The 18,723-nt window shown below is 52.6% G+C and overlaps 1 protein-coding gene across 1 annotated transcript; it reads left to right on the forward strand.

Annotated features, from left to right (window-relative positions):
- The first annotated feature begins 9,274 nt into the window (after positions 1-9,274).
- TRIM47 (tripartite motif containing 47) lies at positions 9,275-13,897 on the forward strand. Its single transcript, XM_025860017.2, has 6 exons — positions 9,275-10,083; positions 11,168-11,263; positions 11,550-11,780; positions 11,954-12,155; positions 12,602-12,676; positions 12,940-13,897. Exons 1-6 carry the CDS (start codon positions 9,391-9,393, stop codon positions 13,578-13,580), a joined length of 1,938 nt encoding a protein of 645 aa, XP_025715802.2. The 5' UTR covers positions 9,275-9,390; the 3' UTR covers positions 13,581-13,897.
- Positions 13,898-18,723: the final 4,826 nt, after the last annotated feature.

Below are 18,723 nucleotides of genomic sequence, written 5' to 3' on the forward strand. Positions count from 1 at the left end.
GGGTTTGGGGTCTTCATTCTATGATACTACTTTTTATCAGGTTGTTAGTCCTTCCTGTGTTGTTCTGTAGGAGTGTTCCTGACTGTGACCGTTCACTTTTATTTACATATGATGAGATGCTGCTGCCCTTTTTGTAGAAAACTACCCAGTTTTGTAGACTGTGCTTTTCAAGTAGGTGTGGGGCAAGCATGTGCAAATTGTTGGAAAGCTGCTTCAAATGAAATGCCCTCGATCCACCCAATTCTGACAGAAGTCTGTCTCCTCTCCGGGAAAAACGCATTGGGAGAGAGGGAGAAAAGAGCATGGACTTTGGGGTGTAACGTTTGCAAGGGGGTTCATTTGATTAGCCTGTGGGTGTTTCCAGCATATCTGCCGCACCCCTTTAGTATCTGGGCTTCTGTGAGGCAGAATCAGGAGGCACACCACAGCAGGGCAGGGGGACAGGAGAGATTTTAAAAGACAGGGGCCTTAGGTGCCAGGGGAGTTGAGGGAGTTGGGTTGGAGGCTGCTGTTCTCCAGGCAGGAAGCGATAGGAAGGAACAGCATGGCGACTGTAGGAGATGTGGCTTCAAGTAACATGGGACTGGAAGCTAGAAGACAGTGGAGCCAGGCTTTCTGAGGGCAAAGGATTTCCATTCCAGGATTTCATACCCAGCCAAACAGTCAGTGTCAGAGTCTGAACAAAAACCTTTGGGGGCACTTTCACACCCATTCTCAGGAAGCCCCCCGAGGATGTGCTTTTCCAAAGTAAAGAAGTAAAGTCAATGAAGGGGAAGGAAGACCTGGGACCCCAGCAACAGGGAGGTCCACACAGAAAAGATGTGATAGAGAATTGAAGTCTCCAGAAACTTGAGCGTGAACATCCACAGGATGTTCAAGGCTTATGAGCACGTGCTTTATGGATGAGGAGGTAAATGCTAAAAGAAAGGTTAGATATTGAAAATGGCTGTCATGGGAGCAAGCAGCTGGAGTAGGTGGGGCACAGAACGGCCAGCTTTTGTTATAAGCCTCATTAAATTGTTTACTTTTTGGAGAAAGAACAGCAAGTAAAGCCTAACCCCAGCAGGAGAAGAGAATAGAGATTAGAGCAGAAATCAATGAAATAGAAACCAAAAGAACAGTAGAACAGATCAACAAAACTAGGAGTTGGTTCTTGGGAAGAATTAATAAGATCGATAAAGCCCTGGCCAGACTTAAACCAAAAAGAAAAGAGAAAGGACCCAAATAAATAAAATCATGAATGAAAGAGGAGCAAACACAACCAACACCAAAGAAATACAATAAGAACGTATTGTAGGGGCGCCTGGGTGGCTCAGTTGGTTAAACCGCTGCCTTCAGCTCAGGCCATGATCCCAGGGTCCTGGGATCGAGCCCCACATCGGGCTCCCTGCTCAGCAGGAAGCCTCCTTCTCCCTCTGCCTGCCGCTCCCCCTGCTTGTGCTCTCCCTCTCTCTCTCTCTTTCTCTCTCTCTCGCTCTCTCTGTGTGTCAAATAAATAAATAAAATCTTAAAAAAAAAAGTAAGCAACTATATGCCGGGGTGCCTGGGTAGCTCAGTCATTAAGTGTCTGCCTTCGGCTCGGGTCATGATCCCAGAGTCCTGGGATCAAGCCCCACATCAGGCTCCCTGCTCCACGGGAAGCCTGCTTCTCCCTCTCCCACTCCCCCTGCTTGTGTTCTCTCTCTCACTGTCTCTGTCAAATAAATAAATAAAATCTTTAAAAAAAAAATAAGGGCGCCTGGGTGCCTCAGTTGGTTAAGCGACTGCCTTCGGCTCAGGTCATGATCCTGGAGTCCCGGGATCGAGTCCTACATCGGGCTCCCTGCTTGGCGGGGAGTCTGCTTCTCCCTCTGACCCTCTTCCCTCTCATGCTCTCTATCTCTCATTCTCTCTCTCTCTCTCAAATAAATAAATAAAATCTTTTAAAAAAAATAAATAAAATAAGCAACTATATGCCAGCACATTAGGCAATCAGGAAGAAATGGATATATTCCTAGAAACTAAACTACCAAAACTGAAACAGGAAGAAATTAAAAACCTGAACAGACCTTTAACCAGCAAGGAAATTGAAGCAGTAATAAAAAATCTCCCAACAAACAAGAGCCAGACGGCTGCCCAGGGGAATTTCACCAAACATTTAAAGAAGAAGTAATACCTATTTTTCTGAAGTTGTTTCAAGAAATGTAAATGGAGGGGCGTCTGGGTGGGGCTCAGATGGTTAAGCGTCTGCCTTTGGCTCAGGTCATGATCCCAGAGTCCTGGGATCGAGTCCCACATCAGGCTCCCTGATCCTTGGGAGCCTGCTTCTCCCTCTGCTTCTCTCTCTCTCTCTCTCTCTCTCTCTGCCTCTCATGAATAATAAATAAATAAAAATCTTAAAAAAAAAGAAAGAAATGTAAATGGAAGGAAAACTTACAGACTCTTTCTATGAGGCCAGCATTACCTGGATCCCCAAACCAGACAAAACCAGATCTTGATCCCAAACCCCACCAAAAAGGAGAATTTCAAACCAATATTCTTGATGAACATGGATGCAAAAATTCTCACCAAGATACCAGCCAATAGGATCCAACAGTACATTAAAAAAGATTATTCACCACGACCAAGTGGGATTTATTCCTGGGCTGCAAGGGTGGTTCAACATCCACAAATCAATCATTGTGATACACTACATCAATAAATGAAAGGACAAGAACCATATGATCCTTTCAATAGATGCAGAAAAAGCATTTGACAAAGTACACGCATCCTTTCTTGATTAAAACTCTTCACAGTGTAGGGATAGAGTGAACATACCTCAATATCATAAAAGCCATATGCAAAAAGCCCACAGCGAATATCATTCTCAATGGGAAAAAACTGAGAGCTTTTCCCCTAAGGTCAGGATCACCTTAGGCAGGGATGTCCACTCTCACCACTGTTGTTTAACATAGTACTAGAAGTCCTAGCCTAAGCAATCAGGCAACAAAAAGAAATAAAAGGCATCCGAATCAGCAAAGAAGAAGTCAAATGCCCACTCTTCACAGATGACATGATGCTCTATGTGAAAAACCCAAAAGACTCCACCCCAAAATTGCTAGAACTCATACAGGAATTCAGCAACGTGGCAGGAGATAAAATCAATGCACAGAAATCAGTTGCATTTCTATACACTAACAATGAGACAGAAAAAAGAAATTAAGGAGTCACTAGGAATAAACCTAACCAAAGAGGCAAAGGAGCTGTACTCTGAAAGCTATAAAATGCTCATGAAAGAAAGTGAGGAAGACACGAAGAAATGGAAAAACGTTCCATGCTCTATGGATTGGGAGGACAAATACTGTTAAAACGTCTATGCTACCTAGAGCAATCTATATGTTCAATGCATCCCTATCAAAATACCATCAACATTTTTCACAAAGCTGAAATAAATAATCCTAAAGTTTGTATAGAACCAAAAAAGACTTTGAATAGCCACAGGAATGTCGACAAGGAAAATCAAACCTGGTGGCATCACAATTCTGGACTTCAAGCTATATTACAAAGCTGTATTCATCAAGACAGCCTGCTACTGGCACAAAAACAGACACGGAGATCAGTGGAACAGAATAGAAAATCCAGAAATGGACCCTCAATTCTATGGTCAACTAATCTTTGACAAAGCAGGAAAGAATATCCAATGGGAAAAAGACCAGTCTCTTCAACAAATGGTGTTGGGAAAATTGGGCAGCCACATGCAGAAGAATGAAACTGGACCATTTCCTTACACCACACACAAAAATAGACTCAAAATGGATGAAAGACCTAAATGTGAGAACAGGAATCTATCAGAATCCTAGAGGAGAACACAGGCAGCACCCTCTTCGACCTCAGCCGCAGCAACTTCTTAGAAACATCGCCGAAGGCAAGGGAAACAATGGCAACAATGAACTATTGGGACTTCATCAGGACAAAAATCTTTTGCACAGCAAAGGAAACAGTCCACAAAACCAAAAGACAACCGACAGAATGGGAGAAGATATTTACAAATGTCTTATCAGATAAAGGGCTAGTATCCAAAATCTATAAAGAATTTGTCACACTCAACACCCAAAGAACAAATAATCCAATCAAGAAATGGGCCCAAGACACGAACACACATTTCTCCAAAGAAGACATTCAAATGGTCAACAGACACATGAAAAAATGCTCAACATCACTCAGTATCAGGGAAATACAAATCAAAACCACAATGAGATACCACCTCACACCAGTCAGAATGGCTAAAATTAACAAGTCAGGAAACAACAGACCCTCCTACACTGTTAGTGGGAATGCAAGTTGGTGCAGCCACGCTGGAAAACAGTATGGAGGTTCCTCAAAAAGTTGAAAATAGAGCTACCCTACAACCCAGCAATTGCACTACTGGGTATTTACCCCAAAGGTACAACTGTAGGGATCCGAAGGGGTACATGCACCCCAATGTTTATAGCATCAATGTCCACAATACCCAAACTATGGAAAGAGCCCAGATGTCCATCGATAGATGAATGGATAAAGAAGATGTGAGATACACACACACACACACACACACACACACACACACACAATGGAATATTACTCGGCCATCAAGAAAATGAAATCTTGGGCACCTGGTTGGCTCAGTTGGTTGGGCGACTGCCTTCAGCTCAGATCATGATCCTGGAGTCCCAGGATCGAGTCCCGTATCGGGCTCCCTGCTCAGCAGGGAGTCTGCTTCTTTCTCCCTCCGACCCTCTTCCCTCTCGTGCTCTCTATCTCTCATTCTCTCTCTCTCGAATAAATAAAATAAAATCTTTAAAAAAAGAAAATGAAATCTTGCCATTTGCAACAACATGGGTGGAACTAGAAGGTATTATGCTAAGCGAAATAATTCAATCAGAGAAAGAATTAATATGATTTCATTCATGTGGAATTTAAGAAACAAAACACAGGAGCATAGGGGAAGGGAGGGAAACATAGAACAAGATGAAATCAGAGAGGGAGACAAACCATAAGAGACTCTTAATCATAGGAAACAAACTGAGGGTTGCTGGTGGGGGGATGGGGTAACTGGGTGATGGGCATTAAGGAGGGCCCGTGATGTAATGAACACTGGGTGTTATATACAACTGATGAATCACTGAACTCTACCTCTGAAACTGGTAATACACTCACTATATGTTAATTAACTGAATTTAAATTTAAAAAATTAAATTACTTTTTAAATTCTATCATTTTGAAATGAATACAAATCAAAAATTGTAAAGTACATCAAAACGGGGTGCCCGGCTGGCTCAGCATGCTCAGGAAGAGCGTGTGACTCTTAATCTTGGGGTCATGAGTTCGATCCCCACGTTGGGTGTAGAGATCACTAAAAAATAAATAAATAAACTTTTAAAAATGTACATCAAAACCATTCAGTGCTACCGTGGGACATGGCTTGGTCCTATTTCAATTTCATAGATGCAAGCGAGGCTAGGAATGGCTTGCTCATTACTCCCATTTGCTGGATGGTTTTTGCTTGGTTTTGCTTCAGTTTGACCATTTTCTTTTCCTTTCAAGCAGTACTGCAGCCCTGTAGACAGGTTCATATATGAGGTTTAAGATTATTTTCAGGTTGCACTTTCTGGGTTTAAATTCTGCCTCCTCCACTGGAGGAGTTGTATGACCTCTGGCAAGATACGTAACCTGTTGGAATTCCATTTCTCATCCTTCATGACATAGTTCTTGCAAGGGCAGAGTGAGATGCAGGCATGAACATGCTCCTACAGACCTCAAAAGTGCCAGTTACCTTTTCCCCTTAAGAGCCAATTCATTTCAAAAAAGAATTACTCTGTTGGGCAGCCTTAAAGCTACGATAATGGAATTGAAGTATTAAAACACCACCATCTTGACAAATCACATCTCTATGCTTTCCTAGGGAAGCCGATCTTCCTGAGCAGGCTCTGGGCTGGGAAGCAGAAGGCCGGCTGGCGCTTATCCATGAACATGCCCCAACCCAAGTGGCACCCCTCACCCCTGCAGAACCAGGCGGGTCTGTGGTCTCAGCCAGCCCGGGCAGCCTGGCTGCCAGGCCTTGCAGCAGGGTGGTGCTGATGCCCGAGCCTCCAAACTGTTCCTGGGTCTTGGCAAACAAGAGATAGTCATGATCAAGTAGTGATCCAGTGGAAACCAACGTATGGAACTCATTACTCGCCTTCCTGCCAAACTGGGCACACCCAGCCTGGTTCCCTATGCTACTCCTCTGCTGGAAGAGCTTCTCCCCGCCCTAGTTTCTGTGCGCCTGCGTCCTAGCAACCCACGAAAGCCCAGCTCAGATGCTACTTCCTCCACAAGGCCCTTTACGATCTGCCCCCCCTTCCCGTGAGTCCCTCCCGGATTGCACCCCTCATTTAATATTTCATAGATCTTCGTTTTCTTCTCTCCTTCCAGGAAAGACGCAGGGAGGCTCTGCATAGCATCTTCCTAAATTAGACATTCTTAAGCTGGGGGTCTTGGTGAGAAAATCCTCTGTAGTTTCACTCTTCTGTAAAGTGAAATTTTGCATTTCTTTCTATTACAAATGGAGAGAACACACCACAGTGGAGTTAGCAATTCTATGACTTGTCACCAGTAGAAATCACAGATAGTTCCATAGCACATTATGTGGTGACACGGAACCTGAAATATCACTTACGATCATCACTATTTCAAAAATACATTACTAGGCCTCCATCAGATATTGTTATTTATTGTGTTAAAGAAACACAGATATCACAAATTTATTTTTTTAATTATTTTGTACCTGTATTTCAATGTAATCGGTTTCCATGAAATCCTATGCATTTTGTTTTGTACAATTAAAAGCATTACTTTGGAAAGGGCTGCACCTGGCATCGAGAGGGGCCCTGGTGATGAGAAAGGTTAAGCCCCACTTGTGGATGGAACCCTCCTGACACTTTTATTCCTTCCTCTTTATACTCTCGTCAGCAGGAGGCTTGGAGGGTAAGGAAGAATTGTCTCAATTATTCTATATTTTTTAATGAACTTTTAATTTTAGAATAGTTGTAACCTACAAAAAAGTTGCAAAGATAACTCAGAGTTCCCAGATACCTCACTCCTAATTCCCCCTTTTGTTAACAGCTTACATGATTATGGTGCATTTGTCACAATTAAGAGCCAATATGAGGCGCCTGGGTGGCTCAGTCGTTAAGCATCTGCCTTGGCTCAGGTCATGATCCCAGGGTCCTGGGATCGAGCCCCACATCGGGCTCCCTGCTCAGCGGGAAGCCTGCTTCTCCCTCTCCCACTCCCCCTGCTTGTGTTCCTGCTCTCGCTGTGTCTCTCTCTGTCAAATAAATAAATAAAATCTTCTTAAAAATTATTAAAAAAAACTATTAAGAGCCAATATTGATACATTTTATTAACTATAGTCCGTAATTTATTCAAATCTCCCTAGTTTTCCCGTAACAACCGTTTTCTCTCTCAGGAGTACACCCAGAATACACATAACATTTACTCATCACATCTCCTGAGGCTCCTCATGGCTGGGGCAGTTTCTCAGACTGACCGCTCCCCCTCCACTTTTTTTTTTTTGGTCCCTTTTTTTGATAATCTTGAAGGTTTTGAGAAGTATTAGTCAGGTATTCTGTAGACTGTCGGTCCACTGAGGTTTGTGTGATGTTTTATTTTTATTTTTGTTAGGATTTTTTTATTTATTTGTCAGAGAGAGATCCAAGTAGGGAGAGCAGCAGGCCCAGGGAGAAGCCGACTGAGCTGAGCAGGGAGCCTGATGGGGGCTCTATACCAGGGATCATGACCCAAGCCCAAGGCAGAGGAACAAACGACTGAGCCACCCAGGCACCCCTGTGTGGTGTTTTGATCATGATTAGACTGGTTTATGGATTTGGGGGAGGAAGACCATATCATCCCAGGTACTTACTGTCAACATGACCTTGATCACCCAGCTGGGGTCAAACTTGCCAGGCTTCACCACCGTAAAGTGACTTTTTTGCTCCCTTTGGAAGAAAGTCACTATGCACAGCCCGCATTAAAGGAGTGGAAAACCAGGCTCCATCTCGGAGTATCTACAACCACTATTCTGCATTCTTCTCAATGGGAAATATGCCTATCCTTCTTCATTTATTTTCCCAGTCATTTATTTTTTTTTAAAGTTTTATTTATTTGAGAGAGAATGAGATAGAGAGCACATGAGAGGGGGGAGGGTCAGAGGGAGAAGCAGATTCCCTGCTGAGCAAGGAGCCCGATGCGGGACTCGATCCCGGGATTCCAAGATCATGACCTGAGCCGAAGGCAGTCGCTTAACCAACTGAGCCACCCAGGCGCCCCCCAGTCATTTATTTATATCAGTATGCACTCATGGATGTTTATTTTATACTTTGGGTTATAAGTCAATGCTACTTTATTTTGTTGCCATTTTATTTATTTTTTAAAAAGATTTTATTTATTTGAGAGAGAACACGAGAGAGAGAGAGAGAGAGAGAGAGAGAGAGAGAGCCAGCGACTGCGCACAAGCACGAGCAGAGGGGAGGGATAGAGGAAGAGGGAGAAGCCGACTCCCACCTAGCGGGAGGGGGTGGGGAGGGACCCCTATTCGGGGGCTCGATCCCAAAACCCTGGGATCATGACCTGAGCCGAAGGCAGACGATTTACCATCTGAGCCACCCAGGCGCCCCGCCATTTTATTGTTTTTAAACAATATTATTAAGTGCATGTCTGGATGAGCCTTAAATGCCTCCATTTGGGGAACCCACACCCCTAGCCCCAGGTACACCGCAAGTGCCTGGGCATGGGGGTGGGAGTCCGTGGAGGGGAACTGAATTCCCTCAGACAAGGTACTTGGAGGGTGACATCAACTTCCCATTTCAGGGTTAGAAGAGCCCAAGTTCCCCACAAGGGGTAAATAGAGTCTCTAAGGGGCAAAAACACGCGCACTTCCGCAGTTAATTTTCTCTGCAGGCAGCACGGAAACTTTGCTAACAAGTGCCTCGGAGAGGTCTGGAGCGCGGAGGGGCTGGCGTGGCCGGGTGGGAACGGGTGGGAACGCCCGGCCCCTCTGGAGTCCGTGGCCTGGCTATGGGGGCAGTTGAGGGGAGTGGAGGGGTGAACTCCTTCCCAGCTTCCTTCCAGTGTACCCCCTCATACTCTCTGCCCTCTGCCCTCCCCTTGGACCAGGAGGGACGGTCGTCCAGGAGCCCCTCGGGTCGGCCGCGCAGCCTGGGCCGGCGCCGGGTATACCGGGACCCGCAGGCGGGTCCGCGGCGCTGGGGGCGGGTGGGGGCAGTCCGAGCCGGGGACGGAAGGGGGCTGGACCCTTGGCCTCGGTCCCAGGGGGCGGCGCCGCAGCGCAAGCGGGCCGGGTCCCTCCCAGGGCGGGAGCAGAACAGGCGGTGCCCGCGCGGCCGCGGAGCTATGGACGGCAGCGGGCCCTTCAGCTGCCCCATCTGCCTGGAGCCGCTCCGGGAGCCGGTGACGCTGCCCTGCGGCCACAACTTCTGCCTGGCCTGCCTGAGCGCGCTGTGGCCGCACCGCGGCGCGGGTGGCACCGGAGGGCCCGGAGGCGCGGCCCGCTGCCCGCTGTGCCAGGAGCCCTTCCCCGACGGCCTGCAGCTCCGCAAGAACCACACGCTGTCCGAGCTGCTGCAGCTCCGCCAGGGCTCGGGCTCCGCGCCCGGGCCCGGCCCGGGCCCGGCCCCAGCCCCGGCCCCGGAGCACAAGCCGCCCAGCGCACCGCCCAGCGCGCAGCCCAGCGCCCCCGAGCCTTCGGCTCCCTGCGCGCCCGAGCCCTGGCCGGGCGGCGAAGAGCCAGTGCGCTGCGACGCGTGCCCCGAGGGCGCCGCCCTGCCCGCCGCGCTCTCCTGCCTCTCCTGCCTCGCCTCCTTCTGCCCCGCGCACTTGGGCCCGCATGAGCGCAGCCCCGCGCTGCGCGGACACCGCCTAGTGCCGCCGCTGCGCCGGCTGGAGGAGAGCCTGTGCCCGCGCCACCTGCGGCCGCTCGAGCACTACTGCCGTGCCGAGCGCGTGTGCCTGTGCGAGGCCTGCGCCGCCCAGGAGCACCGGGGCCACGAGCTCGTGCCGCTGGATCAGGAGCGCGCGCTCCAGGAGGTGGGCGCGGGCACCGGGGGCGAGCCGGGGCGGGTGAGGGCCGCGCGGGCCCTCCGAGGGCCAGGGATCCCCGCCCCCACCCCTCTTCCTGGTAGGGTCCTAATGTCCTCTAACCTGAGGCTCTTTGCTGTCCTTTCCAATACTGACAATGTCATCCATCCCCTCGCTGTGGGACGTTCTGCTCGAGATGGGAATGCGGGTTGGAGGGGCCCAGAGAGAACGCGGAAAGGACTGGAAGGGCAGGCAGGAGGCCTGAAGCCGGGGTCCCGGTCGATGGGGGTCTAAGGCAAGGGGGAGCAGAGTCAGACCCGCGGGCTCCCGGACCGGCTGATCCTGACAGCGCGGCTGTTGGGCCGGGCCGGGTTCTTGCCGGTTCCAGCTCAGATGGGGCCTGGGCTGAGGCATCGGGTTGAGATGGGTGTGGCAGGCGACAGGAGTGTGGCAGAGGGTGGACCGAGCATACAGACCGCTCTTGTCCAGCTGTTCCGGGGGCCTGTGGTGGGAGCATGTGCTCGCAGTCCGTCAGCTACCTCCGCCCCCAGTTTCCTCTGGCCTCCAGCCCGGTCTTGGCGCCTCTGGCCTTGGGATTTTCCGTCTCTCCTGCCTGGAGCAGTGACTCACAAGACCCAGGGGACTTGCCCGGAATCCGCATTTTTCAGGCCTGGACTGGGGACACAGACTCTTTGGGGACAGGGATCCCCGAGACAGCTGAATGCCCTCTGAGCAGCACCTACCCCACTCTCTCTGCCTCTACCTCACTGAAGGAAGCTCTCCAGTGAGTGTGAGCGGCATTGAGGAGCATCGATGCGCCTGTACTTGCCCACTGGTCAGAGAGGGGAGGCCGACAACCCACAAGCCAGTCAGCTTTCCCCCGCCCCCTGCCCCAGGCATTTGGGAATGGCACCCGCCTGGGCTTGAGGCACCCCCCGGCATATTATGGGACATCACGGCCACTCCCAGTCCCACCTACGCACAGATGCCACCCCCGGGTCATCCCTCTTCTCCCCCTGGCTGAGGCCCGGTAGCGCAGTGTAGGATGGTGGCCTCTGCCGGGCCCCATGCTAATTAACGGTGTCACCCACAGGCGGAGCAGTCCAAAGTCCTGAGTGCCGTGGAGGACCGCATGGACGAGCTGGGCGCTGGCATTGCACAGTCCCGGCGCACAGTGGCCCTCATCAAGGTCGGACCCCATGCTAACCCCGTCCCCGTGCCGTCTGGCAGCAGGCTCCTGGCAGTGGGAGCTTGGAGCATGCTCTGGTCCACTCCAAAGAAGCCTGTGCTCCGGGCACCTCCTGCCCCGCCGCCCAGCATGAGCGGCTCCCCTGACCTGGCATGGGTCCAGGACTCCTCGGTCTGGTCCCTCTGTCCCTGCAAGAGGGCAGGGTGGGAAGGTGGGGTCTCGAAAGAGTGGGGCCAGCCTAATGCTGTTCCGGCCCTCACCCTTGTCCCTGCGTCGTCCCGTGCAGAGCGCAGCCTTGGCAGAGCGGGAGAGGGTGAGCCAGCTCTTCGCCGAGGCTGCAGCCATCCTGCGGGGGTTCCAGACAGAGGTGCTGGGCTTCATCGAGGAGGGGGAGGCCACCATGCTGGGCCGCTCCCAGGGTGACCTGCGGCGGCAGGAGGAACAGCGCAGTAGGCTAAGCCGGGCCCGCCACAACCTAGGTCAGGTCCCTGAGGCCGACTCCGTCAGCTTCCTGCAGGTAAGCGCCGCTCTTAGGGCCAGAGAGGGCGCAGAGGGGGGAACAGTCGAGGAGTGGAGAGAGGGCAGCGGGTGCCTGGCCCCCGGGGCTGTGCCATCCTCCCGGCAGCGCTATCTCCCCCAGCCCGAGGATCTGGAGCCAGCAAGGCCTTAAAAGTCCTTTATCTGGCACAGGGGTTGCTGGCACTGAGGCTGGCCCTGGAGGAGGGGTGCAGCCCTGGGCCCGGTCCCCCGAGGGAGCTCAGCTTCACCAAGTCCTCCCAAGCTGTGCGGGCCGTGAGAGAGGCACTGACCGAGGCCTGTGCCAGCCAGTGGGAGCGGCTGCGGGGGCCAGGCAGCGAGGAGGAGGAGGACCTGCAGAAGTTGGGCACGGAAGGTGGGTGCCCCCCCAAGTGACTCACCCTTCCCCAGTCTCCCCACACGGGCCCCCAGGCCTGGTACCCATTCAGGAGCGGAAGATGGAAACTGCGGGCTTGGCGCAGGGTGGGACCCAACTCCTACCAGTGATGGGAGCCACACCACTCAGTAATGACCCATCCAGCCTCTTCGGCCACAGCCCAGGGTGTCGAGGGGGCCTGCCCTGCCCTGCCCTCTAGCTTCAGAGGGGCTGAGCAGGGAGGAGGTGGATCAGGGGCAGAACCCAAGGACCAGGCTTGCGTGTTGAAGACAGGGTGCCATATAGGGGTGTGTGCCTGTCTCCAGGTACAGGCTGGGAGGGAGGAGGAGAGGGATTTCAGTCACAGGTTCAGAGGAGGAGCACCTTGCACCACTGCCCAGCCACGGGCTGCTGGAGAGCACCCCTCCCCGCTGTCTCTTCTGCAGCTGATGCTGAGTCCCAAGACCCCGATAGCACCAACAACCTCGAGAGTGAGGCTCCCAGGGATTACTTCCTCAAGTGTAAGTGGCCACCTGGGCTCTCCCCTCTGGGCCCTCCCAAGGCTGCTGGGCTGAACTCTAGCACACAAAGGCTTAGATTCCCACCCCCTGTCATCCTTAGGATGTACTGGGTCACCTCACGGGGTGCTCTCCTGTGGGGCTGAGTTGTGCTGGTCACTAAGGAGGGGAGAAGCTGCATTTGGGGCGGTGGGCCCCTCGGGGAGGGGCTGTCCCACCTGCGCCTGGCCCTGAGCCCCCTGTCTCTCTCCCATCCGCGGGAGCAGTTGCCTACATCGTGGACCTGGACAGCGACACGGCAGACAAGTACTTGCAGCTGTTTGGGACCAAAGGTGTAAAGAGGGTGCTGTGTCCCATCAACTACCCCGAGTCACCCACCCGCTTCACCCACTGCGAGCAGGTGCTGGGCGAGGGCGCCCTGGACCGGGGCACCTACTACTGGGAGGTGGAAATCATCGAGGGCTGGGTCAGCGTGGGGGTCATGGCCGAAGACTTCTCCCCACAAGAGCCCTATGACCGGGGCCGGCTGGGCCGCAACGCCCACTCCTGCTGCCTGCAGTGGAACGGACGGAGCTTCTCCGTCTGGTTCCACGGGCTCGAGGCGCCCCTGCCCCACCCCTTCTCGCCCACCGTCGGGATCTGCCTAGAGTATGCCAACCGAGCCCTGGCCTTCTATGCCGTGCGGGACGGCAAGACGAGCCTTCTTCGGAGGTTGAAGGCCTCCCGGGCCCGCCGAAGCAGCACCCTGGCCTCTTCCATCGAACCCTTCCAGAGCCGCCTGGACAGCCATTTTGCAGGACTCTTCACTCGCAGGCTCAAGCCTGCCTTCTTCCTGGAGAGTGTGGACGCCCATCTGCAGATCGGGCCCCTCAAGAAGTCCTGCATATCCGTGCTGAAGAGGAGGTGATGCTGGAGGGCATCTCAGCTCCTGGGAAGCTTGCTTCTCTGCGCCCCCATCTTGCCCCACGGAAGGCGCCCTGGAGTCCCCCACCTCCCCAGTCTTCTCATTCCTGGAGGCCTCCACCTTCCATATACTTGGCCTTCCGCCTCTCGAGGAGGAGGCTCCCAGACCCCTTCAAGTGCCCCTCAGACCCTGTCCCCCTGCAGGCCTTGTTTCTGGGAGAGAAAGCCAGAGCTGGGGCAGATCCAGGCTACCCCAACCCCTCTTTTTCCAGGTTCCTGGGACAGTGCCTGGCACGTAGTAGGTGCTGAATAAATATTTGTTGAATGAATGACTCCTTTTTCTTTTCTTTTTTTTTTTAATTTTATTTATTTATTTGACAGAGAGAGAGAGAGAGAGAGAGAGAGACAGTGAAAGAGGGAACACAAGCAGGGGGAGTGGGAGAGGGAGAAGCAGGCTTCTCACCGAGCAGGGAGCCCGATGCGGGGCTCGATCCCAGGACCCTGGGATCATGACCAGAGCCGAAGGCAGACGCTTAACGACTGAGCCACCCAGGTTCCCGAATGACTGACTCCTTTTGCTATTCTTCTGTCCACCCACCAAGAATTCTCACCTTTGGAGAGCTGGCCTTGAAAGGCAGGAGGTCCCAGGATTCCTTGGGGCGGGAGCCCTGGCCCAGGGAGAGGGGGCTGAAACCAGGCACCTGCCCTTTGGGGCAGCCTTACTCCCTGGTTCTGGGCCAGGGCAGCTGGACGTGGCTTCTCCCAAGGGGGCCAGCCCCCCCAGGCATTCTGGCTGCTTGAGCGTTTGCCTCATTGCCTGTTCCTGTGAGCTATTTTCATCCTTGATGCCACAGCCTGATTTTGAACCTGCCTTCTGGTGTTTGTGCCCAGGGCTAAATGCAGACCACAAACCCGTCCAGAGCAGGACACCACTCCTGGGTGTGGGCAAGAAAGTTTGAGAGCTCAAGCTTGTTTCACATACACACCTTCTCAGTCGGAGAGGGTTGTGGCCGAGAAGGCTCCAGGGTGTGGCTGGAGGCGAGAATATCACCAAGAAAGGGGTCTGTGTCCTCCTCTGGAGCCCGCCTCACTGTCTCCACACCCAGCCTTGCAGCTGGAATGGGGCTCTGCGCTGGGGAGACCCGGGCCCTGCACCCCAGCAGAGCCTTAGCTTCTCTCCCAGGAAGGCCCGGCTTCCCCTGCTGCCCCAGGGCCCGCAGCCTGGCGCGGGGTGCCCACCCGCATTCAGCTTGCTCCCGGAGGCTACACAGCAAGTGTGTTTCCAGGCCAGTCCTGGTGCATGAGTTCTCTGTGGCCCAAGTGCCCCCTAGAGAGGGTCCAGGCCTGGAGGACAGGGACAGACAGAGGCCTCTCAGGCGCTAGCCCAAGGTCAGACGGGATCATGGGTGAGTTATGCAGCCAGACAGCAAGGCCATACGAGTCTGGCCCTGCCTTGGCTGCTAAAAATAGCCCCTCCTCAGAGCTCTGCCTTTGCCCCAGCAGCCAGGATGTTGTTTTTCCGGGTGGGGCCTCCTTGCTCCTGGAGCTTTATGTTTTCCAAAGGGTTTCCTTGGCAGCCAGGGCCCCCAGCTCACCAGAATGGGGACGGCTGCTCCTGTCACCATCACACACATCACACACGTGGGCAGATGGGGGCTTGCTAGAATCCCCTCACCTGCAGAAGCCTCCTACCTTTCACAGAGCCCCTCCCACCGCTGCATCCTCCGCTCCCGTCTCAGCCCACCCTCCCCCAGCTAGGCACTTCCTACCCCACACGCTCCCTTTGCAAAGAACCCTCGGGTCCCTGACTTTGCAGGGCCCTGGCATGTCACGGGAACGTAAGCTAGACAGAGGGGGCCCCTGGTTGGAATTCAGACCCGCCTAGCCAAGCCTGCAGCCACAGCAATCCCGGCTACTCGCAGAGTGATGCCCAGCTTCCAGAGCTCATGGAACCTTGTGCATTGTAACACCAAATCCCAGCGTCTACTGCTTTATAGCTCAGAGCAGGGCTCATCTGGGCTGCACAGCTAGCAGGGGGCTGTCTGGGCCGGACTCCAGCTTTCAGCGTTATTCCTGGTCTGGAGTGTTCTCGGCAGCCCTGCACTTCCTCTGTGACTCTGGGGTAATGCTAGAGCGGGAGGGACGGCGTGTGTGAGAGACGCTCCAAGAAGATCCCAAGCTCCAAGGAGGTACACTGAGGCAGGGCAGGCTGGCAGAGCAGAAGGAGCAAGCTGGGGGGGCCAGCCCTTCACTGCCCCTGCTGACACTTTAATCAGAACAGATGGTACAGGCTTCATCCAGACTGCTTGCAGAAAGAGAAAGTGTTTAAAAGAAAAAAATATGGGCGCCTGGGTGGCTCAGTTGGTTAAGCGACTGCCTTCGGCTCAGGTCATGATCCTGGAGTCCCCGGATCGAGTCCCACATCGGGCTCCCTGCTCAGCAGGGAGTCTGCTTCTCCCTCTGACCCTCTTCCCTCTTGTGCTCTCTATCTCTCACTCTCTCTCTGTCAAATAAATTAAAAAAATAATAAAAGAAAAAAATATTAGAAAACCACCCATCTAGTCCAAACCTTCTACTGCTATCATTTCCAGATGAAGAAACTGAGGCACAAGGCCACGCAGGAGCTGCCCAAGGCCACCCAGTCCGGGACACCAGCTCCACGTTCCATGGCTTAGGTACATCCTGTGCTTAGAAATCTAAACACACACACACACCCTGCTTCCCAGCAGTGTCGATGGTGTAAGAAGTGCCCTCCACCGCACCCCAGTTCCCACAGCCACCAGAGCCCTTGGCAGAGCCTGTGGTCTCCAACCTACCAGAGCGCCCCCCCCACCAGAGCCCCTGCTGGTCACACACAATGGTGGAGAGCAGAGAGTGTGAAGGGTGTTCTGGGGCTGTGTTGGGATTAGCTGAATCTGGTTCCTGTGGGCCAGGCGGGGAGCCAACCTCCACTTGGGCTTTGTTTCTGTGGGAAAATGAGCTCCAGAGTTCCAAACAACGGACTGAGTAGTGGCCTTAATCACTGTTCTGTCTTAGCAGCCACCGTCCTGTATCCTCATGTGTTTGCATTTGCCCCCCCCACACACTCCAAGAAGAAAGTGGCTGAGCATCCTCTCCCCTCCCTTCTCCTCCCCTCCCCTGGCCCCTCCCAAGGAACATACTCACAGAGGGGCCTTCCTTCACACTCCCCTCCTCCCAGGCTCAGGGTGAGGCTGGACCCAGACTGTGGCCAAGCCAGGAGGGGCTGGACTGGGCGGGGCTGAGGTCTGCAGATGGCCCCGCTGGGCTGGTGCTAGGGGTTCTGCAGGGGGGAAAGTGGCATCTAGCTGCCGGGTCTGCGTCCCATTCAGCCCCACAGGAGACACACGAATTCCCATTGGTGCTACCATACAAAGCGTGCAACGTAGATCACTCCCTTGTTCCACAGTCACATCTTCCAGAAGATGCGTAGGAACTGCAGGAGCCCCTTAGGAGGTCCTCATGGGTTTTACCCAGGGTGGAACCCTCAACCTCCTTCCCCAGGGCCCTCAGAGATCCATGGCACAGAGCACTGAGGCAGGCAGGAAATAGGCTTTGGTATCCTGTGTACTTTATCTTTAAAAGACATTCAAACTTTGAATTTTACTCCATTAAGAGCTCCCATTTTGCTTTAATGTAAAAAGCAACACTTTTCTGCCCCAGCAGTGGAGAATTTTCGGGTGTGAGTTTTGCAATCAGAAAGTTTTGGCTAAAAATTCCCCTTCCGCCATTTCCTGACCATAGGCTTTGGGCAGGTTGTGAGCCCTTCCACGCCTGGGTTTCCTCACTGGTGAAACAGGATAAGAGTGGAACCGCATAGCATTATTTTGAAGATTGAAAGAGATAATGTAGGCGACGTGGTTGGCACAAGTCCTGGCACAGATTGAGCTTTCTTTCTTTCTTTCTTTCTTTTTTTTTCAAGATTTTATTTATTTATTTGACAGAGAGAGAGCCAGACACAGAGAGAGCACAAGCAGAGGCAGCAGCAGAGGAAGAGGGAGAAGCAAGCTCCCCAGTGATCAGGGAGCCCGATGCGTGGCTCGATCCCAGGACCCCAGGATCATGACCTGAACCGAAGGCAAATGCTTCACAGCCTTAGCCACCCAGGCGCCCCCAGAGTGAGCTTTCAGTAAGTGTTGTTGTTGTTATTATTATTCCTCAGAATAATTGAGTAAAATCAATACTCTTGGAAGATTTGTCCATCCTTGGGGGATCCCCAGATCTGTTCTTCAGGAACTAAGATGAGCCCAGACCTTCGTTTGCCAGGACACTACGTTATGTCCCACTCACTAAGATTGGAAACTTTCACGCACTCATTTAACAATATTTATGCAGTGTGGGGCACTGTGCTTAGTGCTAGGGATACAGGCATGAGTGACCTAAACAGGGATGCCCTGCCCTCATGGGACCTCACAAAGGGCTACATGATAACTGTCACACAAGGGCCACAACTCCACCTTCGGGAGATACCCAAAGGCACTGAACAGAGAAACTCGACCAGATACTTCCATACCCATGTTCCTCATAGTTATTCACAGTAGCCGGATGGCAGAAGCAACTCAAATGTCCATCGATGGATGAGCAGATAAATAAAATGTGGTATTTACATATAATGGAATATTATTCAGCCTCAGAAAGGAAAGAAACCCTGACACCTGCTACCACACGGATGGACCTCGAAGACATTACACTAAGTGAAATAAGCCAAATGCAAAAGGACAAATCTCGTGTGATTCTATTTATATGAGGTTCCTACACTAGGCAAATTCAGAGACAGAAAGTAGGATGGTCCCTACCAGCAGCTGGGGGAAGAAGCGGGTGGGGAGTTAGCGTTTGGTGGGGACGGAGTTTCGGTTTGGGACGATGACAAAGATCTGGAGATGGATGGCAATGAGGGCCACACGACAATGTACTTAATGCCACCAAACTGTGCCCTTGAAAAGATTAAAACAGGGGCGTCTAGGTGGTTCAGGCAGTTAAACATCTGCCCTGGGCTCAGGTCATGATCCCAGAGTCCTGGGATGGAGCCCTGAGTCAGTAAGCCTCCCTACACTCTCCGTCTCTCAAATGAATACATAAAGATTAGAACAGTACATTTCTTTTTTTTTTTTTAATATTTTATTTATTTA

The sequence above is a fragment of the Callorhinus ursinus genome, unplaced genomic scaffold (assembly GCF_003265705.2).
Source record: "Callorhinus ursinus isolate GAN/ISIS: 27379988/994484 unplaced genomic scaffold, GSC_fseal_2.0 scaffold68, whole genome shotgun sequence".
NCBI lineage: Eukaryota > Metazoa > Chordata > Mammalia > Carnivora > Otariidae > Callorhinus > Callorhinus ursinus.

What these genes read in the sequence shown, in the direction of transcription:
- TRIM47 (XM_025860017.2), top strand. Translation starts at nt 9,391, where the DNA reads ATGGACGGCAGCGGGCCCTTCAGCTGCCCCATCTGCCTGGAGCCGCTC. An exon ending in AGGAGCGCGCGCTCCAGGAG is followed by an intron (nt 10,084 to 11,167) that starts GTGGGCGCGGGC and finishes TGTCACCCACAG; the next exon opens with GCGGAGCAGTCCAAAGTCCT. An exon ending in ACTCCGTCAGCTTCCTGCAG is followed by an intron (nt 11,781 to 11,953) that starts GTAAGCGCCGCT and finishes TATCTGGCACAG; the next exon opens with GGGTTGCTGGCACTGAGGCT.